This window comes from Lissotriton helveticus, chromosome 7 (genome assembly GCF_964261635.1).
Source record: "Lissotriton helveticus chromosome 7, aLisHel1.1, whole genome shotgun sequence".
Taxonomy (NCBI): Eukaryota; Metazoa; Chordata; class Amphibia; order Caudata; family Salamandridae; genus Lissotriton; species Lissotriton helveticus.
Genome location: NC_136068.1, coordinates 1,286,931,920 through 1,286,956,213, shown reverse-complemented (window position 1 = coordinate 1,286,956,213; position 24,294 = coordinate 1,286,931,920). Strand labels below are relative to the sequence as shown.

General features: G+C 45.2%; 1 protein-coding gene across 1 annotated transcript in view; it reads right to left on the bottom strand.

The window, feature by feature from the left end:
- TSEN54 (tRNA splicing endonuclease subunit 54) overlaps positions 1–24,294 on the bottom strand; it is a 199,717-nt gene that overhangs the window by 25,195 nt on the left and 150,228 nt on the right. The window contains exons 9-10 of the mRNA XM_078654528.1: positions 12,481–12,541; positions 12,083–12,199 (exon numbers count right to left, since the gene is read on the bottom strand). Of these exons, the coding sequence (XP_078510654.1) occupies positions 12,083–12,199; positions 12,481–12,541 (178 nt within the window). The remainder of the gene's footprint in view (positions 1–12,082; positions 12,200–12,480; positions 12,542–24,294) is intronic.

The following is a 24,294-nucleotide window of genomic DNA, read 5'->3' as shown; positions in this document are numbered from 1 at the left end:
GCCCAACTAGAGCACAGCCCTAACCAGGAATCCTGGGAGACATGAATGAAGCAAAACCACTGATCTATAAATTCCCGAAAAGCCAAATTGTCCAAAGCCACATTTGGTCCGCTAACAGATTATTTTAGGCAGGAAGATTTGCAAAATATTCAAAAACACAACTGCCAAACAAAAGGAAGTAGAGAGCATTCACAACTTGGGTCATCAAACGCTAGCCCGTGTCTGCAAGATCACATTTTACATGGAAATTGGCTCAGTACCAGCAAGGACATTTCTTGATAATCCATAGGACTGTGGACGAACTAGGCCGGCAGTGTACAATGTCTAGTTTTAAGTTGGAACCTTGTCAGGCTTACAGCCAAAATCAGTGATAAAGAGTGAGCCTCCATCATGAAACGTCATATTTGCTGTTTCCAAGGGACCTGACAACTGATATCGTAGAACTGGATGGATATGTTGCATATAGTAATCCTGCTATAAAGCTGAACAACGGAAGACCAAAAGGAGGATTAACAACCTTGATATCAAGAAATCTTCCCGCTAGATAGCCCTTTTAAATAAACAGGACTTGTATATAAATGCTAGACAAGATTAGACAAGAGGATTGTGAAACGAGTCGAAAGCCACCATGACCTTATAACTGTGAAACTATGCCTATTGTAGCCAGAAACAAGTACATCTAAAATAGACTGATTTCCAAAATTTAGAAGTCTAGTCATTAATGCAAACCAGAGAAAATTAGTTTGCATCTGTCACAGACAAGAGCTTTGAAATTATGAGGAGAACCCAGTCTGCAAATATAAATATCAAGAGCTTTAAAAAATGTAAGTAACATTAGACAGAGGAGCAGTTAAAGGCATTGAGTCCATACTTCCAAATCAACCAGAGGACTGTCCCTGAATCAAAACACCAAGGCATATACTTTCAACATACGAGGGGTATCGCAACTTTGTCCACAAACTCCCCCTAATACCATCTGGTCCTAATGTTGTGCTGTATCCTTGTTAAAATATAGTCTAATACACTACCATCAAAGACCCACCCAGCAACTAAAAAAAGAGACAACAGAGTCTGCTGTTGATTAACTTTCCTTTACTAGGGAGGCAACAAATAAAGAATTTCACAGCATACAACTACACAAATATCAACCACCTGGTGACCCCACCACCTCACAGTAAAAACCATTTACCTGGTACATAAGTAACACTGTCAATTATTCGCATTCCAACAACTAAAAACAATCTGATGATGTCAGCCAGTGGTGTTATGTAGATTACGAACAGGGTTGGGCTAAGAGACGAGCCTTGGGATACTTCACAGATGAGATTTCTGGCTTCCGACATATAAGGTGTCATGATGACTTTGTGTGTTCTTCCCATGAGGAAGCAGCAAATCCAGTTGAGGGAGCAGTCTTGGGTGCCAGACTCAAAGTCTTTTGATCACGGTGGAGTGGGAGATCACATCAAAAGCTGCTGAAAGGTCAAGCAGGACAAGGGCGGTTGTTTCTCCTCAGTTGAGCAGCATCCTGATGTAATCTATGGTTATGCTGAGTGTGATTTCTGTGCTGTGATTTGTTCACAATCTGGATTGCAAGGTGTCCAGAATTTATGTCGTTCAAGGTCGTTGGTGAGTGGTCCGTTTATGGCCTTCTCCTTGATCTTTTCTGAATAAGGTAGAATGGAGATTGGTCTTTAGTTTGCTAGTCGGGACACTCCTCTGAGTAGCTGAGCGCTATTTAAAACTCACCCTAACATAACATAACATAACACAACAGTTGAGTGGGGTCTGCTGCAGGTTGCTTAGGCAGAGTCTTTACTGTGGCATGTTTCCAGACATCTGGGACGGTGGCGGTGGAGATGGAGGTGTTCAGGACATGGGTGAGTGCTCTGCAGATAATGCGGGCGACCATATTGTGGATGTGGGGAGGGCATGAGTCCATAGGTGATCCGGAGTGGATGAGTCTTGTGATGCTTGTTCTTTCTGCCGTGGTGATCGTCTTCTAGGTGGACAGGGTGTTTCCGGTGTGATAGCTTGGTAGGCTTGTGGCGAGGATGTGAGGGTCTGGTTGAGGATCAAAGTTTTTGTAAATGATTGTATTTTGTTGCTGACGTGGTCTGATGGTCTGTCACACAGCTCTTGCGAGGGGTTGATGTTACTTGAGGAGGCTGAGGGTGAGGTGAAGTCTTTGATGATCACGAAGATTTCATTGTTGCTGTTAGCATTGTTCTCATAGTGCTGAACTAGGACCTTTTTGCTGTCCCTGATCTGGTGGCTGTATTGTCTCTGGGGGGCTCTGAATGTATGTCCAACTAGCCTCTATTTAGCATATTTCTCAATTTCCTCTCTAATTGTTTGCAGTGTTGTTTGGTTGCTCAGTTGACCTTATTTTTTGCTCTTTTGTGGAGGCTGTGTTTGACAGGTGCCAGGTAATTTGTGCAGTCGGATAACCAATTGTTGAGTTGCTGTGTCCGCGTCCGGTATGGACGTGTCTAGTCTCCATAGAGCATGGGCCCAGTCTGCTTCTGTTCTACTGTCTCAGTTGTGGCTAGGCTGGCTGATGTTGGTGTATGTCTTAAGGAGGGTTGGGGTGAGAGGAGGGTTGATTATCTGGAAGTGGACGATGAAGTCGTCAGTCCAAGTGAGGGGTGTTGTGGCAGTGAACTTGACTCTGTTAAAGGTAGTGGTGACAGGGGTTGAGGGTGTGTCTGGCGACGTGGGTAGGTTCAGTGATGTGCTGGGTGAGTTTGAAGATGCTCTTGGGGATTACTGAGGAGCTGGGGTCTGTGGAAGTTGAGGTCTCCTAGGCGGACAAAGGCCTTGGAGTCCAAGTCAAGGGGAGCAACGAAGTCTGTGATGTCTATAGTGAATGTCATTTGCATTCTGGGTGAGCGGCTGACCTCTGTTCCGTTCTGGGTGTAGTTGATTGTAATTTGGAGCTTGAAGTGAAGGTGCTGCATGAAGGGAATCGTGTTTCCTATGGCTGTGATGCAGTGAGTGTTCAAAATGCCAATTGTATGGAATAATATACAATTACGAGGGGGTGGCTATTTGGCTCTTTCATGGTGATTTTGGGAGAGGCACCAATAAGCTCTATATCACCTTTGGCCCACTTCTTTTGGGTTCCAATGTTCAAGCTCGCGTCTAAACCTACTTGTCAGCATCACATCATTCCATCTCTTACCATGATTATTGTGTAATTTCCACCCAGCATGTACCTTGCATATTGGGTGCCCGCACCCTCTCTCAAGAATTATGTGACCATACCCAGACAAAATGTGGTCTGAAACACAACAGTGAGGTACCCTGTGGTTTTTAACTTCATAACTAATGGCTGGATACTTGTCTCAACATCTCATGGACGAAACAAGGGCCCTACATGAAGCAAGATGCTGATACTGCCCAATCCACCTACATGCTTTGGAAGGCCTTTACGGTCATAACGTGAGGGACAGTGATGACTAGACTTGAGGTCAAACTAGACAACTAGAAAAACATTGTGCATCCACATGAGAAGGCTGCTATCTTCACCAGTTGGTAATTACCTACTGGTCCTAAAACAGAGTGCACCGTGAGGCTGGACTCACAAAGCAGGGTTCACAAGTTTGGAGTGAAAATAGAAAATTACTATACTAACTGACTCAAAGACAAACCCACTAGGTTGGTTCCCTAGCGGAGTACTGATTCCGGGGAGAGGGTCACCGGCCGATGCCTATTGTTAATGCCGTCATGGAATACTATGGCCGATTATATGTTTTGGGGACTCCAAAGGTACCAGCAGAATGGGCTGGGTTACAGTCCCACATCTGGACGACGCAATGCAAGCAGTGTTAGACCACCCTCTGACAGCTGAAATGCTAGTGGAGGCACGGACAACAATAAAAGGCAAAAAGATAATGAAATCAAATGGCCTCTCAACTGAGTTCACTAAGTGACTTCCGACAAATTGATAAACATTGGGACATCCGGGAGGACTTCCCCATGGCGACCACTGTAGTGGTGCCCAAACCTGGTGCAGAAATTAAGTCACCCTATGGATAAGAGTGGATTTTACCATTCAATTTATCATATTAACCTCAAAGCAAAGTCTTTTCTAAAGCCCTGGCAAACCGAATCGTGAAGACCATCCCAAAATTGATCCATCCAGACCTAAACAGTTTTATTATGCTGCTGATAGCGACCACACGATGTGAGGAAGCTACATCTTGCACTGTCATAAGCAAATGACTGGATGGATCCATCCACTATTATATACTGGTAACATTTGAGAAGGCTTTTGATTCCTTGAACTGAACGTAACTTTTTGAGCGGATGAACCTGGGACTTCGGAACATGCATATGTCAAAATCCTATATTCTAACCCAATGGCATGATATATTTAAATGAGTACCATCCACCCTCTTTTACTAAATATGGCATGCAACAAGGGTGTCCGCTTTCCATATTTCATTTGGGATTGCCACTAAAACCGTGGATCAGAAAAAACCTGGACATCGAGAACCAAACTCTAATGGCAATAACTAGAGAAAAATATAAGTATCTGGGAAGGTATGCCACCTAGGAGTCGTTGTGGGCTTGGGAACTAATTTGGCACCCCTATTAGTCTCCCTACATGACAACCTCCTCCACTGCAACTCACTTGGGGGTACAATGTCCCTTTTCAAGATGGTCACTCTCCCACACCTATTATATGTTCTGCAAAATGAACCCTTTGAAATATCCCTGGTGTTATTCTAGAAACTTTACAAATATGCCAGAGCAGCTTGATGTAAACGTGTTCAATGCTGTTATAACGGAGAGCTCCCCATTGTGTATACACATCTTTATTACTATGACACTTGTGTGCCCTCTTTTGCATTAATGCGCCATACAATTACTCTGAATTTACCATTAGTTTGGATTACCTGTAAAAGGGACAACTCCAGTCATAAACTGGATGGTTACGTTTATAAAACTATGTAACTGAACATAAAAGTATATTTTGGGGGGGAGTTTTAGGGGTGGATTGGCATTTTTAGTGTTTTGATATGGGTATTGCATAGGAGTAGTGTGAGGAAATCGGCTGTATTATATACAGTGGTAGTGCAACCTCACCGTGTATTACACTTATCAACCCGTTTAGGACCCATGGGTTTCATATGTCAAACCCTTCGCTCAATCCTACGTAGCAGTGACACTGAGCAGCAAGGCTTACACAGAGGAGCAAGTGTTAAGATTTTAAACAGCACCAGAACAATTGAAGAAATCAACACGATACTCAATTAATTAGACACCAATTTATAGAAATAGGTGGATTTTTATAAGAATTTAGACAGTAGAACGAAAAAGAGCCACCAGGAGGTTCTCGAGATAAAGATTTTACAATCGATAAGAAATCAGTGCAATTTCGATCCACCTAGAACAAGCCTTGGCAAAGTCACTGAACTGGACACTTAGAAACCTTTTCAAAGAAAACTTGGGTAAGTGTCAGGGAGCTAGTCAAAGGGACCAGCAAGGTCCTCAAGAACAGTAATTTTCACAGGCGAAGCCGTCATTCAACAGTTCCAGGGACCTTATCCGCAGAGCAAGGGATTCCTATAGAGTGGTCCTGATGTGAGGGATGAAAGATACTCAAAGAATGCTGTGGATGGGATGCAGCGACGGGGGTCTTCCTGCAGGGATACCTTGTTCCACGAAGATGGTGAGGGGATCCTGGTTGCCGGGTTGACATACCACGAAGTCCTGTCACCACTAGATTACCACTCGCCCATTGTAGCAGTCACAAACCAATCCTTCTTAAGTTGGTAACTAGCCTGCCACTCACCCGTTGTCGCAGTCAGACAAAAATCCTTCTTGAGTCAATACCTAGCCTTCTGGGGGTTCCAGCAACTCCCAGACAACATCCCTGGCTCAGCTAACCTGGGTGCAACCCTGGGCATCAGGTCTTGGTCCTTTGTGCTGCACAGCGGCAGTGGTAGCGGCTTGAAGACACTGGGCTACCAACTTGCCCGAGCAAGCTTCTTCAGCTGTTGTGACCCTGTGCTGCAAACAGGAGGCCTGTGACCTGGACACTGGAGTTCTCTTGCTTGATTGAGCTCTGGAAATAGTGTGACCTTGAGCGGGGCACAGCAGGCACAGTCTCTCTCTTCGCTAGCCACCAGGTGCAGCAAGTGCAGTCCTAGGCAGTGCAGCCTCTCCTTCTGGCCCCTCGGTGCTGCAGGGCAGCTCTTCTTCTGAGTTGGTCTCGATCTGGGGTCTGGGTCCCCTCATAATGCTCGGATGATGCAGCTGGTAGCCAATAGGCAACCAGGTTTCCTCCCACCTGATGACCCCTTCCTGTGGAGTGTGGCATCTAGCTATTCTAGAATGCATCATTCTGCCCACTCCCACGATGGCAAGATCCCTCTCCAGGTGTACAGACCTCCTTAGCCCACACCTCGGATGTGGCTACCTTTGGGCTTCATGCCCCTGGGGAAACTAGTTTGGCAACTCGTTTCCCCTCACCACTTCTTGTGCCAGTCTGTCTACATCAACAATAGAGCAGCCCTCCCCCTGGTGTTACAAATCTGCCCTTCAAAGGCAGCTTTCACCTTTGAAGCCTGCTTTTTGGGGCTTCCTGCTGGAGTGAGGTGACACCTCCCTAGCCTACAATGCCTCATTGTTCTCTTTCTTGGGAGTCGTTAGCTCGTTTCGTGGAGCAGGCTCCATGTGTCCCTGGGAAGGGACAGGAGGTTTAAAGGCAACACAGTGTCAATTTCGACTTGAGATGCAAGTCGAGCTTAATGTGACACGTTGTTTGATACCTTGGAGTGCTCACTTTGGTTGCACTGTTCCGGACATGTAAAGCGCACATGCTTCCTGTGTCATATGTTGCACCCTGTCTTTAGGGCTCGGTAGGCCTGCCAGGAGGGATGAATTCACATGTCTAGGGGAAGTTGAGGCTTTGCCATTACTTTCAATGGCAAAGGCGGGCAAGCAGAGTATGGCTGCTCTACCAGTCTGCAGTGGTGGACTGGGTGACTTGTTTTACTTGGGGGATCTCCAGGGTGGCACAATCTGTGCTGCAAGCCCTAGGGTACCCTCTAACTTACATGCCCTGGGTACCATTTACTGGGGACTTACAGGTACGTTAGCTGTTTCTAATTGTGTACAGCAAATTCGACATACACTTTAGGGTCAGGGCACTGGCACCGAGGTTTGATTAGCAGGCCTCAGTGCACTCTCAGTCAAAAGACCAGCATGAGTCGAAAAACTTGGGGGTGACCATACAAAAAGAGGCATTTCCTTACAATTAGTATGGAATTTTTAGGAGACAGGTATAGGTAGTGTATAAGAGTGGTAAGGAATTTTTAGGGTTCAGGTATGGGTTGTCTATGAAGATAGTAAGTATTTTTTAGACTTCAGAGTCCGGTAGTTTATAGGGGTAGTAAGGGATTTTTAGGGTTGATGGTTGGGTATGTTGGACTTGGCCATTTCTGCAGGGTCATTTCCAAACCTTTTGCCTTCACCCTCCTGTTTTCTGAACCTGGTTTTTTTTGGCTTTTAGGACTCTGCCCACTTTACCACTGCTAGCTAGTGCTAAAGTGCTCATGCTCGGTCATTTAAAAATGGTAAAATTAGCTTACATCCAATTGGCACATTTACTTTACTTGCAAGTCCCCAGTGAAGTGGTACTACATGTGCACAGGGCCTGCTAATTAAATGTTACTAGGGAGTCTGAAGCACTTATTGTGCCATCCACTTAAGTAGCCTTTTAAATATGTCTCAAGCCTAGGGGTGCAAGGCTTGATGCCCAAGGAAGATGGCGGCATGCCCACAGTTTTCTACAGAGCAACAGGAGAACCTTTGGTTACAAAGGTAGTTTTCTCTACTGCCGCCTTGCACTTTCTACATTGCGGACGATGTGAGGAATCTGAGCACCACCGGACTGTATTTAGCGGCCGTTTCAGGTCATGTTAAACTATTTTTCTTTTTTAAGTCTTACCTCTTTCACAGTGCCCGTCATTATCAAGAAAGGCTGCAATTGTCTTTTTCTGTTTTTTCAAGTTTGTTTACCTCTTTAGCACCTCCTCTCACATTTTCCTAGGATTTTCTTATCATAAACAGTATTATACCTGAAATCCAACGTACGTGCCATTAATTTTTCAGACGCTGTACTCTGAAGCCTTGCCGTTCTCTACAGTCGACGCTTCATTGTGCATTGCTTGTCATCATATGAATAGATTGACAAAAGCTTCAATTTCACTCTAAAACACAAATCTGGCTTCTCACATTTATCTGATACTTCACTCTGTCCTCTTTTATCACAATTTTAAATGGAGAACTCCGCTTCCTTGACCATTCTTGGTTTCTTCTTCAGTTGTGCCCACAGGCAGCGTCATTCCTCCACATACAGTGGGAAAGGCTTAAACTAAAAGGCTAAAAAAGACAGTCCTTCTCCCCTAAATCTACTTCTTCAGTCTCCATGGATCTTATTTTAGAAGAAATTAGGGCATTATGCCCTTAGATAGAAGAGACTTATGTGGAACTTGATAAGTGGTTCATTTTGGAGGAGAGGATGGTGACAGCTGAACAACGCATCTCTGATCTCACTAATGCAGTTCACACAGTCCCTCATCTTCAATGTCTGATCTCCTTGCTTCAAAAACAAGTTGAAGATTTAGAAAATTGAAATTTCCAGAATAATGTATTTATGGTCTGCCGGAAGGAACGGACGGCTCTGACCCTCTCCGATTTTTCAAATCATTTCTTTCTAATTTGCTATGTCAGAATCATATCCTTTAAACAAACAGTGCGCTTGAAGACTTGGCCAGTATCAACATCCAAAAGACCTGGAGGTTTTATACTCTATTTTCTTGAATACACAGACCTACTTAAAGTTTAGTCAGCGGCTCATTCCAGGAAACAAATTTTATGGTCTGGCAACAACATCTACTTTTTCCAGGATTACGTCAAAAATACTGCAGACAGACAAAGAATTTCTTTCCATGAGACCTGCTCTTCCATCCCTTGGAGCCCGTTTTGGTCTGGTCCATCCATGTCTGTTAAAGGTCACCTCCAACAACAAAACTTTCACCTATGATGATCCAGCCCATCTGAGGACATTTCTTCAAGAGTGCAACATTGAGTTTATGGACACTTCCAAATCTGCCAAGACTTAATATGTTATCGATTCCACTTCGTTGTAGTTTGTTCTCCTTTCGTGGGGCGCTTTTCATGTTCATTACACTTATGATGCTACAATAGTCTTTTCTATTTTTACTATTTCTTGTTTTACTATTATTCACTTCAAATTTGTTATTTTATACTCAACTTACATTTCTCTATGCAGGTATCCATTTCCCAGTATTATCTTATGACTTTACCAGTGCATCTACCTCCAGCATCAATCTTCTTCCTTCTGTCGTGTCACTGGAGCTTGGATGTATCATCCTTTTCATGTGGTCTCAAAACCTCTCCCTCCCCATCCCATCTTCTTTGCAAATATCTTTAGGTATGCTCTCTGTAACACATACCTTTTATGTCACTTTTCTATTCTTTTGCCTTTCTGAGATCCTCAGCTTATTCTTTCTTTATGCTAAGATGACCTTTTTCAATGTTTTATTATATGTTATTAAAAATGGTACCCTGGAAGGTCAAGGGTTTGGGTTCACCAATTAAACGTCAGTGGGTTTTGACCCATTTATCACATCTTAAAGCTCATATTACCCGTATCCAGGAAACGCACCTTATGGAAACCGAATCTATGGAATTGAAGAGAACGTGGATGGGAAGTGTCCTCTTTTCGCCAAGTAAAGGTAAGAAAAATGGTGTTGCCACGTTATGTCATAAATCGCTCAATATGCATTTAATTTCACAGGAGGCTGGTTATGAAGGGAGATGGTTACTCACTTGTGTTTTGATTAATAATGTCCCAGTCGCTATTGTTCATCTTTATGGCCCTACGAGCCCAGATAGTCAATTTTGGTACATTACTCAAAACATTTCACAATGCCCTGATGAACATTATGTTTTTGCAGGCGATTGTGATCCTTTTATCAACAAAGTTTCTTCTTCTACTTATGTACCTGCCAAATATCAGAAATTGTTTACTCATGCAATTTCACAACGTGCTTTAACAGACATTTGGAGGCTCTCCAATTCTAATTACTTGATTTCACTTACTATTCTCCTACACACCATACTCAATCAAGAATCGATTATGAATTTATTTCACATTCTTTATCACAAAATTTGCATTCTGCTGATATAGGCTGTATTCCAGATTCTGATCATGCCCTTGTTTCTGGTAATTTGGATATCTTAAATAATAATGGTAGGTCTAATAGGTGGCGATTCAATAATGCATTACTTCTAGACATATCTTTCACTACTGCCTTTCTTTTTTTCTCAAGAACCCTTTAAATTTAACTACACAGTCTCAGTAAAGAAAAAAAAGTTTCCCTTAATAAAACTAATGAGATCCTTCATCAAATCAAACAATTAGAACACTCCTATCACACCTCTAAATCTAAAATCTGCCTACAAGAACTCATCAATGCCAAACTTCCATTAAATAAACTCTCCACTGATGTCCCATCTTCCTTTCTTCGCTAATTCAGTGCTAAGTATAATGGCGGCCAAAACAAATCTGACAAACAGTTAGCCAATTATCTTACAATTACAAAAGAATAGGAACAAAATGGATTCCATGGAAGACACCTACTCCAAGTTATTACATACAGATATGGAAATATTTGAACAGTTCGTACAATAATATCTTGTATATATTTGATTATCATTAGCACGTTAAAGGAATCACAATACTTGCTTCTTCCATAAGGATTAAGTGGCTCCACAATCCGTTTGAACAGCCTGAATGGTATTGACCCTTGAAGAGTTCCACATTTGATTGAGATGTAGCCAGAGGAGGTTCTACCCAAATGTGATTGGTTAGGTAGGAGGTAAACCAACTAGTACAGGGTAGGATAGTCATTTATAAAGTGCTCTAATGCCGCGGCGTCTTGGCGCTGGGTGTGAACAGGAGGAGACTGAGTTGTAGAACCAGTGATTTAGTTTGGAGGGAACAGCCAGGTCTTCAGCATTTTCCTACATTTAAATCGATTGGATTGAAGAAGTATGCTGGAAGGAAGTTGATTCCATAGCTTGGCTGCACAGTATGATAGACTCCGATCTCCCCCCCCCCCATCTTGCTCCACGGATTTTATGGGTATGGATGAGGCCCGTGTTTGTGGATCTAAGAGTTCTGTTGGGAGAGTACCATTAAAACACCTTCTGGAGCTCCACCGACCCTCCTCCATAAAGAGCCTTGTGCACCAACTGAAAACCTAATCTTAAAAGCAGAGTCAGATTTGTAGCCTTTGGTGATCAATAGTATCAAAGGCCACTTATAAAGCGAGAAGGATAAGATGGTAAATGTCACCTCTGCCCAACATTTAATTGAAATTAAGTATTTTATTCGTAACAGTTTCAGAACTGCAACCTTTGTGAAAGCCTGTTTGTAAGGTGGTACTGTATTGTCATTATGAATGTATAAAGAATGTTGGTCAGCCAGAAAGTTCTAAGCGACTTTACCAAGGTAAGAGAGGTTGTGCAAGGTCTGTAGATAGCACATTGATTGAGAGTAGACTAAAGTACTATACCAATGACATCATATGATCTGTTTTTAGAGTATCAGTTAGGATGTGTTCGTTAAAATATGGGAACAACATGGAGCTGCACGTCAAGCCGGACTTGCAGGGACACAAATTTGTTTGGGTCCCAGACCTGAAACAAGAGGAGGTGAAAGCCAGAATGGTTGTACTCTGACCGAGTCATGGTAAGGACTCTGGGAACAAATAGGGATTATGCAGGTCAAAGTTGAGACCTGTGGGCAGAAATGAGCAGAAAGATTATGTTGTTTCCTTTGCTTGATTTCTGAATGGGTGGCCTCACAAGCAGATGATGAAACTGCTGCTGCCTCTTTGCTTGAATGCTTTTGCAAACCCGCACAAAGAGAAGGTTTCGAGTGAATGAGGAATAAAGTACTCCTATTCATGCAGCAGACAGCTCAACTTAAATAGACAATATGAACAAAAAAGTAGAAATTACACTGAAGCTATTTTACCTACGAACACACATCCGGGCATAAGGTTTACCAGGACTGGATTTCTTAAAGTCTGCTACAGCATCTGCTTGGTAGACATCAAAATCAATCCTGATCTCCTCTGCTTCGTCCTGCATCCTGCAGAGCAAAGAGAAAATGAAAGTTATGCAGATAGCAGCAGTGTGGATATGCCTCATGGGCGTCAGACAGCAGAACCAAGATCTGCTTCTCTAGTCCAGGATTAGAGCACCAGAGGTTAGTCTAATACAGCTCTTGGACTGGAGCAAGGATGAAACCCTGCTCCCACCAGTTCTGCAGCCTCCGGTAAGTCAATCCAGGTCACATAATTCACTGTAGCAGTAAAGGCCTCAAAAAGGAAAAGCAGAAGGTTTGCTTTTGACCCTGCCCAAAATACTCACTGTGCTGTTCCTTCCAGAATCTGAGAGGTCTGCAGAATTCCAATCCGCTCCAGAAGGGAAGCTGTGAAAAATAAACACAAAGGTTTTCATAAACAATAATGCCTATATTATACACTGCAATGTGCACAAAGTGGAACAGAGTGAAGTATTAACCTCAGTTCTTCATCAAGATAAGCCCATTGAAATTTCAAAAATGTGGAATAGCTCTACATTAGGGGGCCTATTAGGATGGCGGACGGACCTGCGTCCGTCCGCCATCCCAGAGGTGGAGGGACCGTCCGCAGGGGCAGCGGCGGTCCCTCCGTGCGAATTAGGATGTGACCGCCACCCTGGCGGTCACATCCTGTATGTTTAACATTGCGGCGGGTGCTGCTTGAAGCAGCACCCGCCGCAATGTTAAAAATGCATGTTTAGCCTTTACATGTACAAAGCGGCAGGCACCGCGCGGTGCCTGCCGCTTTGTTCATGTAAAGGCAGGGGGGTACCATAGGTACCCCCCATGTGCACCCCCCACCCCCTGACATCCTGGGGGCCCGCAACGGGCCCCCAAACTGAAAAGACCACATGCTTTTCCACGGCAGAAAAGCCGCCGTGGAAAAGCATGTTTACGCATGCATCCTAATATGGCTGGCGGTGTCTGATAGACACCGCCACCATATTAGAGCTTTTCCGCCGCTGGACCGCGGCGGAAAAGCTGCGTACGGACTTCCCGACCCCCCTGCCATCCTAATCTGGCGGGGGTCTTGTGAATCACCGCAGCGGTGAATCCGCATCCTCGGGGCCGGCGGTGGCTTCCGCCGGCCCCGAGGATGCGGATTCACCGCAATCATAATCGGGCCCTAGGTGTGAGATTCTGGAAGTAGTGTATGCCCAAAGTTGAAACATTAAGTAATTACAGATCAGAACTGAGGTCGCAACTCAAGAAGATATCATTCCTTGATCATAGGGCCCCAGTTGGATTGCATGACATCCATTGATAGGACTCATTCTAAGAAGTAAGTCTTCTATCATAAGACCTTCTTGACACAGAATATTCAATCAAACATTCCAGACAGTTGCAGGGCTCACACAAATCAACAGTCCATCAAAATCAGGACACTTAGTTAGCAAAGCTGATCTTCATTCACAACATGCAGGCAAAATGTTATTGCTCAAACTACAGGATGTGCTCAACACACCACTGCTCCAAATATAGGACTTACTCGAAAGAGCATGCATTTAATCACAGGGTTCATCTGTGCTGTCTCAGTCACAGGATTTACGCAACACCCTAGTTCCCCAATTGCAAGATTAATTTAATACAGCATTAATCTAGTCATAGAGTTCACTGGATGCAGTATTATACTTATCACATGACTTGCTCAACATATCAAAATAAATAGTCAAAACTTTCTTTACTGAATTTTTACACATATCCTGTGATAGCAGTATATTCAAAAGCTTCTCGTTCAGTGTTTACAAAGAAGCTAATGAATTTAACAATGTCAATCGGGTGAGGGAGCAATGTCAAAATATCCGAGAAGCTAATATAAGTTGCTATCTTGTCTAAACAGATCCTGCAAAATAATGTTCCCAGAATCGCCCATTTCCCCCTTATACCCCAGAACCCATCAAGTATCACAATGAGAAAAGAAAAAGGAGACCTAAAGAACTAAAGTGTTAATAAAAAATTAGGGTGCATGGAGGTTACATAAGTTGGCCTGTAATAAATGGGGATTATCGCTGTAGCATCGTATAAGAGAGACGGACATGACGGGAGGATGCATGCGTAGCCGAGCAAGACCTTAATCCTTCCTCTCAGAATTGGAAGAGATGAAGCACCCTTATACGGGAAGGGCAGGCGATCAACGGTAGGGCCCTGGAGAGACAGGACACCAAGGGTCCCTAAGTAAATTTGAAGTTTTTAAAATCGTCCCAAAAGATGTCTGCCATTCGTTCCATTGGTAGGGCCATCCACAAACGAGCATGCCATTGCTTCAACGCTGGAGCCTCTTTCTTTTTCCAGGCTGCGGCCACTGCCAGTTTAGCTGCACCCATAAAGGACAGTGTATCGGACAGTCCCACCAAATGTGATGAAAGTCACCCAGTAGACTGCACCCCCTCCAGCATAAATCAGAAGTATCAGAGAAGATTTTTTTCAGCTTAGTGGAATAGTTACCAGTCATAGAGTAACTTGTAGTGTACCTCCCTCATTTCTAAAGAGTTATTGCATTTCGGAATGTCCATTCAGAGTTTCTTCCATCCTACTTCAGGAATGTACCCAGAGAGTGCGCTTTCAGAAAGTCATGTCGCGATTGCGGGGTTCAAAGAGTGGTTAGCAATAAAGAGAATAAAAAGGAGATGGTTCCCCTAGATGAACCCGCTCTTTTAACTAAGTGTTCGATATGGGTGACCTCTCGTGTGGTGGTCTGTCTAACGTCCGAGTGGAGTGATCAGTGTTTCAATTGTTTATAATGGTAACGCTCTGATTCTGAAAGGATGAAGTCTCGTTGGCAGGCTCCGAAGGTTAAAATGTCCCAACTATAGAAGAGATCGGAGAGAGTAAGACAACCCCCCGCCCTCCAAGCATCGAAAGGGCCTGGTGCAATGGGGCATTATAGGGAATCAGTGTAAAAGGGGAGGGGAAGGTAGTCCACTCTGCAGTTTTATTGACAGTGTCTGAAACCCTGAGAGTTGTTCTCGTGGAGGTGCTCAACTAGACATTTAGAGGGCGGTCTGCTTTCGGTTAGAATAGGACGTCCCATAGGACTCTACCAACTATGGCTCTGTCCATGTATGGCAACACAATAAGATGATGGACGGCGTTCTGAAACCTTTCAAACCCTCACCCCCATTCACAGATCTGGGTTTAGGCCATCTTTCTTTTGCTTACCATGCCACCCGAGTATGGTCCCAGGCACATGCAAATCAGTCCAGCCCGAACTGCTAAGCCAGTCCTTCCCTGGACCGGAAACAAGCAGCCTAGGAATGGTTTCCGGGTATCACCCCTCATCAGCAAGGCTAGCTTGACTTCAGTGGCACAGTGAGCAAGGGACCCACGTGTGGGCATAACCTGGCCACTTAGGGCAAACATAGCAACACAACAAGATGATAGACAGAGTGCTGAACTTTTCAAACAATCAACCCCAGTCACAGATCTGGGATTAATCCTTTGTTCTTTTGTTCACCATGCCACCCAAGTTTGGACCCAGCCATATGCAAATCAGTCCAGCCGAACTGCTAAGCCAGTTCCTCCCTGGACGGGAAACAAGCATCTTGAGAAGAAGTCTTCTACAATGAGCAGCAGAATCCGGTCGAACATAGAACCCTCCCTTGCTGGACCTTGGAACGAGGTTGGTCCTGGCGTCAGACTTCCTTGACCAGCAGTTCTTACTAAACCAACCAAACAAGCAGGGGTTCATTATCACCTATATGCTGATGTCACACAAATATACTACAAAATCAAGTCGCCCAGTGACGTCCGACACCTCAATGTTACGCTAACCAAGATCCAAACCTGGTTTAACGCAAACTACTTAAAACTGAACCCGGACAAAACAGAATTAATACTGTTCTCCCCGAAAAGTAACCACCAACCAATTCAAGTCTGGCTCCAGGAGCTTGATGCTCTAAACTGCTCCTTCGTCCTATCCGACTCTGTAAAGTCACTAGACATTACCCTGGACAAGAACTTGTCAATGAAGGACCACATCAAAAACTCTGCAAAAAGTGCGCTTTACTCTCTAAAACACCTCAAGAAAATTAAACCTTTCATTCCTCATGATGATCTCAAGACAATTGTACAATCCCTAGTCCTTTCTACACTGGACTATTGAAATGGCATCCTAACAGGGTCAACAAAAACTCACTTTGCCGCACTAAGGTCAGTCCTTAACATGGCAGCCCGACTCATAACTGATGTAAAAAGATTTGAACACATCTCACCAACCCTCACCACCACACACTCAACTGGCTTCCCATGGAAGGTAGATGTATTTACAACCTGGCCCGCATCACACACAAGGCCCTTCACACCCAATCCCCAAACTACCTAAACAGCAAACTAGTAAAAGCAGGAAAATCCAGAACTCTGAGAAGCACCAACTCTCTTCTTCTCATCCCTCCGAAACTGAAGAAGAAAACGACCCAGTGCCGGTCCTTCTCTGGCAACCTACCCAGGATGTGGAAAGCACTTCCTATTGACCTAAGATGCAACCCCTCCTTCTCTTGCTTCAAAAAGGACCTGAAACTCTTTCTCCTCAACCAATACTTTACCGACCAAGGCAACGATCCTAGGCATCAACAACCAAAGGGACTCCCCACTCACTCTGACCTTCAAGGATGGTGGTTTTCTGACTGTGTCAGCCACCTACGTCCTTCTCCCCTCACTGGATACATAAGTATTATGTACTTGCTTTCATCTTTATGCATCCTCATGTCCTGCGATGTTATGCAATCTTTTCTTTTCCTTTGTGTATGTAATATGTAAAGCGCTCTGATACCCACGGGTCTAGCTAGCACTATATACAACTTTATAAATAAAATGAAAAAATCTTAGGACAGGTTTCAGGGTATCACCCCATAGGAGCAAGGCTAGCTTGAATTCAGAGGCACAGTGATCAAGGGACCCAATGTCTGGGCACGATGAACACAACAATGGATTAAACCCAGTTCTGTGATTGGAGGTGAGTGTTTGAAAAGTTTCAACACTTCGTCCATCATTTAATTTTGTGATGTTGCTATGTGTGCTCCATGTGGCTAAGGGATGCCCAGATGTGGGTCCCTTGTTCGCTGCGCCACTGGATTCAAGCAAGCCTGGCAGATGAGGGGTGATACCCTGAAACCAGTCCTAGGATGCTTATTTCCTTTCCAGGAAGGACCTGGCTTGGCAGTTCAGGATGGACTGTTCCCATGAGGAACAGGGTCAAGACTGATTTGCATACAGCTGGGTCCAAACTAAGGTGATGTGGAGAGCAAACTAACGATGGATGAAACCCAGATCTGTGACTGGGGTGAGTTTTTGAAAAGTTTCACACAAACACTCCGACCATCATTTTATTTTGTGATGTTGCTCTGTCCATGTGTAACCAGTGCTTGTCCGACTCACGTAATGACCATTCAGAGATAACCCGTAGCTGTGCCACTTTGTAATAAAGTTGAAAGACAGGGAGGGCTAGTCCACCGGCGCGTCTTTTGGGAGTCGGAGCAGTTTAAAAGGCAAGTGGGCTCAACGGTTCTGCCAAATAAAGCACATGACTAGTGTACCCAGCCGGTAGGAAATCTCTATTTAGTTCAATGGGCAGGCCTTGGAAAAGATATAATACCCTAGGCACGGATCGTTGCTAAGAAGGAGTCCCAGAACCCAAAGTGCTTTAGTGTGTGAAATAAAAAGGACCGTCCATCTGATCGAATGCCATCTCGGCATCGAGACCTAACAGTACTGCAGGAATTGGTTTATTGGCGGCTTGGTCGATTAGGTGAAGCACCCTCCTTACATTGTCATGCATTTGTCTACCCCTAATGAAACCAGACTGATCTGGGTGGATCAGGTCCAGCATCACATCATCCAGTCTTGATGTCAGGACTTTTAGAGTAGAGTATGGCATCTAGACTGAGAAGAGCGATGGGGCTGTATGAGCCACAGAAGTGCTTAGCCCATGGAGGGTGTAACCGTCCCAGCCTCAGCTATGTGTTTAAACAGAAAATTGGGCTGTAAGACCATCTGGTCCTGATGATTTGTGGAGTTTCAGGGATGTGATCGGCCTCTGGACCTCTTCTTCGTTAATGGGATCACCTATTATCTCATATTGGAGGGTAGTCACCCGTGGGAGCTCCACGCCCTTGAGGTAGTCGAGTTGGGTTGCAATGCTGACAGGGTCAGCCGTGTACACCTTTCATAAAAACTGCCAAGGATTCAGGCCTTCAATGCATGCGAGCTCTCTAGTTTGCCCGAATCTCGAAAAATATCTCCAATGTATTCTCTTTCCTGCTTGACCCCAAGTTGTCCCGCTAAGTGCGAACCCACCTTATTGCCCTGCTCATAGGACTTGCGCTTAAGGCATAGGAGAGTATGTTCATCCCAATTAGTATAAATGGAGTTTAATTTTCCCCCTAGCACAGTGACTTTCCGCTGCAGGGCAAAGGTCTGGCCGCTTTGTGGGTTTGCTCTAGCTATGTTTTGAGAGCCAGGCGATCTGCAGCCCTTTGTTTTCAAGTGTTTAACCTAGGGCAATGCATTGCTCTTGCAGAACTGCCTTGAATGCATCCCAATTGTTAGAGGGAGTAGTGTTGTGTTTTTTTTTTAGTTTTCCGCAGATCATTCCTAAAGAGGCGATTCCTTGTAAGGGAGTGAGGAAAAAAACGTTGTCGGTCCCCCCCAGTCCAGCGTCACCGACTTAGGTGCATGGTCAGATATGGAAATGGGGTGAATTGAAGCTACCTTCATCTCTTGGCTAAGGGCCTGATGAGCAAACACAATCTAATCAGGAATATGTACGGTGTGTAAGAAAAAGGTATAGTCATGGGAGTTGGGTTGAAGTGACCTCCACGCATCCTCCAGCCCAAATCTTTTAACAGCCCATTTGAGTGTTTTGGGAAAGCTTCCCGTGGGTGACCTGTAGGGGGTGTGTACTATCTAATCCATGAATTCCACATTAGGTTAAAATATGCCATCAAGAAGATCTCGCCCTCTGTGAAATCCCCTAGTAAGAATAATAGCGCTTGTACAAATGGGACTTGATTTGACTTTGGGGCGTAAATAGAGGCAAAGGTGCACATTCTACCTCCAAGCCGGCTCTCCACCAAAACAATCCTACCCTCCTTGTCTGTTTTGTAACCCTTTGGTTGACATTTTAGGGAGGAATGGAACGTAAGTGCCATGCCATTATGTTTAGATGTGGGCGAGAATTAATACTTCATGGGGTAAACTTTAGCTTCAATCTGTGGTCTTAATCATGTTTGAGATGGGTCTCTTGTAGTGCCACTACATCATGATGTTGATTAAGACGCTATTTCCACAGTTTGTGACAATTGGCTGGTGAATTTAGGACTTTAATGTTCCATGTAAGTATAGTGATCACCATAGTGTAAATAGTTTATGGAATGTCTGCCAGTGCTTCCATAACAAACTTCCCATCTGATCCTCTGCTCCAGCTTGTCCAGCGTTGCCAGCCCATCCACCCCATCTGCTTTTGTGCCCCTTGTAGTCTCTACCACCTCATGCTCCACCTCCCATCCTCTCACAAAACTGCCATCCATGTACCAAAAATAATAAAAAACAAAAGCAAAACAAAATCCAATAACATTAACAAGTGGGACAACAGGTCCCCAATTGCACACATCACGTGAATATTAATCTATTATAGCAGGCGAATAAGTCCGAAACCGTTAATGTCGCTTTAGACCAGCATATTTAGTGAAGGCATTATGCAAACATTTGAAAGAAAACCCTAAATAGAATAGCTCTTGCTTTGTGCAGGTCATAGGTCAATACCACTGCAGTGTCCATCACTCCACCCACGAGGGGACCATTCTAGAAAGGTGTCAAGCCATCGCACAGGTCCCATAGAGTCAGCTACCCACCATCTGTGGTCCCATGACGCCACTTAGAGGGAGGCAGTCTCAAAATGCAGATGTTGAATCAAAGTGGCTCAGAGTTTCCTGTGCATGCAGGGTTGACGTTGGGTAAGCCAGCGGTTCATGGTTTACGAGCCACTGGTGCTGCCTCATAGAGAACCGGGGTCATCCTCGGATGCTAGAGACTCGGAGGTAGGAATATCCAAAAGAGTCATCGCTACAGCTTGTTCTGTGAAATGGTGTGATTTGTTGAGCAAATTAAAGGCCAGTCCGAAGGTAGGTTCAACAATATTTGATGTTTATCTCGTCTCGGTTTATCAGTCATGGGACACAACTGCTAATGTCGGATCAACGTCGACAGAGCAACATATTGGTTGAGAGAGCAAGTGGGCCCTTGAAATGTGATTGTGCCTGTCTTCTGGGCAGTTTGTAGGATGGCCTTCTCAACTTTGAAGGAATGTAGCTTAGCCAGAACATCTCTCGTGGGCCTCTGCTCGCAAGGCGGTTGTGGGCACACATGATTGACCATTTCCATTCTAACTTTCAGTGGTGCACGTCCAATAATGAGCCTGTTGTAAAGGCTTTGAAGTCAGGGCCCTCACTCCCTCTTCCAGCCCCCCGATTCGTATGTTCTAGAGTTGCGATCTATTTTCACGATCTCCATACTTCAGAAGAGACGCCTGTGGGTGGGGATATAGGGAGTAAGTGAGGCCTTCCATCTGGCCGGCGCATTGTTCTAGGTCCAGCGATTTTGCATCAAGATCCGCTACCTGGGTGCCCACAGAGTCTACATCATGTTGTAGAGAGGTAAGCTTACTGTTGAGATAAGATTTAAGAGTCTCCAGGGAGGAGCCCAGGTCCACTCTAAGCTCCTCTCAGAGTTCTGTTTAAAATCTTGCAGAGATGTGAGGTCTTCTTTAGCGAGTGACATGGTGTCACCTGTGGGTGTCTAAGGCAAACAGTCTCATGTCCCTGCCGGCGTGAAATAGCTGGAAACTCTGTCGGCCAGAGGCATAATGACAGCAGGTTCATCCAGGTGATACGGCCCATATGGTTTGGTAGTGAGGGTGAAAAGGAAGCGTCAGCTGTATATGATATAAAGCTTCACCACGAGCACAGGGATGGCAGGAGTAAAGCGCCAACCATAGACCCCTGCGGCAAACCTTTTTAGGAGAAGCACAATGGCAGGAAGTAAGAGCACAGTGAATGGGGTGATCTCTCCGCACTGCTACAAGGAGACGTTGAGGTGAGCCTGAGTCCCCGCAACTGGCCTTTCTTGTTTTGAAAGGAGGACACAATATCGTAGAGCAGTGTGTGCACTATCTTACTCGCCACTTCTCAAGCCATCGCAGAGGGGACCCTGGCGTCGGGTTGTGTCATTTGATGAGTGGGCACTTTAGGTAGATTGGCTGGGTTGCAGGTGAGTGTCCCAGTGGAGCCCTAGCACTCCCATGCCTGATATGGAGTGTCTTTTGAAACTCCAAGCAAGGTGAATAGAACTTTGAAGGTCAGAACTCAACCCCTTACTGCAGAGTATCTTCTGGGGAATTGCCCATGGGCGAGGTACAGTTCATATTCCAGGTGCTGTTCCACTTCCCTCAGTCCGCCATGGTAGGGTCAGGCACGAGGGGTACTGACCCTCACATTGTTAGGGATTAGCAATATAGACTCAAAGGGCCCGCTCCAATGTGTGGGCTTGGCATATGGGGAACTTTCAGGGCTCTGGCGTGTGGGCCAGAAGTTACTCAATTGGGGCCCCTGCAAACCACCGCACCAGCCTCCTCCCCGGGCCACTAAGTCCCTGATATTTTACAGGCGTCGGACCCTCCAGATAGGTGGACCTCCGTGGAAGGGATCGCGAGGTGTCAGGGACACCGAGCCTGACTTACCAGGGTTTTCCGGGCCCCACAGATGCTCCCCTCATCAGCAGATCAATGCCGCAGGCTGTAGCATCTATTAGGCGATTGCCCCCTCGTTGTGGCACATGGCCTCTCGTCGAACATCAAGACAAGCTCACTAGTTGGGCATTACTCAACCATGTTGTCACAATGGGCTCGCTTAGCATCAGTCGCCATCCAGCAGAACTCAGCGCTGGAATTCTTCCCTGGTGTGTCACAGTCATTCCAAGCAATTTTTGACTGCCTTTTGGGTACAAGTGAAGCCGTTAGATAGGGTAATGCCTTAACTTCTAGTCACTGAGCAGCATAGCCTTCGCGGATCATGTCCACTCTGCCATTTTGGCTCCCTCCCACCCCCATGATCTCTTATTTGATCTCAGATCCACTGAACACATTTTCCCAATCACAGTAGTCACGCAAAATCACATCAATCCTATAACACATCTAACTCAAGTTAGAACTGAATTGCAATAGATTTTCAACATTAGTAGGACTTACCTGCGGTAGCATATCCGTAATCATTCCAATCTCTCACAAGAATGTATTCATTCCCTCAACTCTCAGCACTGAGTCACTTGATGGACCAACATTAGTAAAGTGTTTTCTAGCTAGCATGAGGGAATGTTTTAATTCCATGAAGGACACACAGGTGAGCATTATACTTAACCTTATTTCCTACACATCACAGAAGCCATAAACGGCAAATAATAGGCTGCTTACCTTCGGTAACGCTCTTTCTGGCAAAGACCATGTACATGCAGATTCCTCACCTTTGAATAACCCCAAGGCATCAGACTGCATCTGGAAACTTTTCAGCAGCACTTCTGCGCACCAGTAGGTGGTGCTGTGCCGCCCCGCACTGACACTGGTCTGCTCCAGAAACAATACATGGAACGTATATAGATGAGACTCCCCTATGCGGACGTCAGTTGCTTTCGAAACTGTCCACGCCACCAGCAGCGCCCCAAAAACAAATTGCTGTGAACACTGTGCAGATTCCTAGTCTTGTGATCTTGTTAATAGACTTAGAGAACCACAAAACAGGGAGGATGGGATGGTCAGTGGGGAAAGTGCAGCTAGAAAGAGTCTCTACCAGAAAGAGTGTTACCGAAGGTAAGTAACTTTTTCTGATAGAGACTTTTAGCTACAGATTTTGAATAGATACTAAAGCAGCACCCATATAGACGCAGATCTGTGGACGGACTCAAACCAGAAAGTCCTGCAGGACCGATCATTCAAAATCTCCTCTTGGAGAACCAAACTATCCAGGCAATAGTGCTTCATGAAAGCATGGAGGGACGCCTATGTAGACGCCTGGCCCCAACCAAAATGAGCATGCAGTCCTTCCAGAGGCTGCTTTTTAGCCAATGTGTATATAAAAAAGTGATGGTTGAAACGCTTTAGTTAATCTGAGCCACTGGTAATAACCCTTGGCTGCATCCCAATCAATCATTATTTTGCACACCATGTCACCTCAGTTCGGCCCAGCTATATGCAAGTCAGTCTTGACCCTGCTCAAATCGGAGCAGTCCAGCTCGAACTGCCAAGCCTGGTCCTCCCTGTACCGGAACCCAAGCAACCCATGACCAGTTTCACCCTGGTTATCGGCACATCAGCACAGGTTAGTTCAAGTGACAGTGTGCATGGGACCCACATCTGGGCATACCTGTCCCACTTAGGGCAACTCACTAAAGTATACAAAAATGATGGTTTGAATGCTTGAATCGGGGTCCTATCCTACTCTATCCTTATTTTGCACATCGTTTTAACCTCAGTTGAACTCTGCAATATGCAAATCAGTCTTGACCCTGCTCCTAATGGGAACAGTCCAGCCCGAACTACTAGGCCTGGTCCTCCTTGAACCAGAATACAAGCAACCTGGGACAGGTTTCGCCCTAGCCCCTGAACCGGACTCAAGCAACCAAGGACAGGTTTCACCCTAGCCAGGGCTCTTCGGCCGGGTATAGCTTGGTTCCAGTGGGACAGTGAGTCTGGGACCCACGTCTGAGAATATCTGGCACACTTACGGTGCCAGATGCAAAAGTAACAAGGGGATGGATGGAATGCAACTGCCACTGGCAACTGCTCAGGCTGCCACCCAATCCACCATCTTTTGTCCACCATAGTACCGCAGTCTGGACCCAGCCATATGCAAATCAGTCCTGACCCCGCTCCTCATGGGAACAGTTCAGTCCTTTGAGGTGGGTGAGTACCATGGCTAAGCATTTGGTGAACACAATCCGGTGTGCTGTGGCCACCCTGAATGGTAACAGCTTGAATAGGTAATACTTTCAACTTAGCACGAATCAGAGGAGGTGGCGAGTAACTGGATGGATGGGTATGTGGAAGTAGACGTAGACGT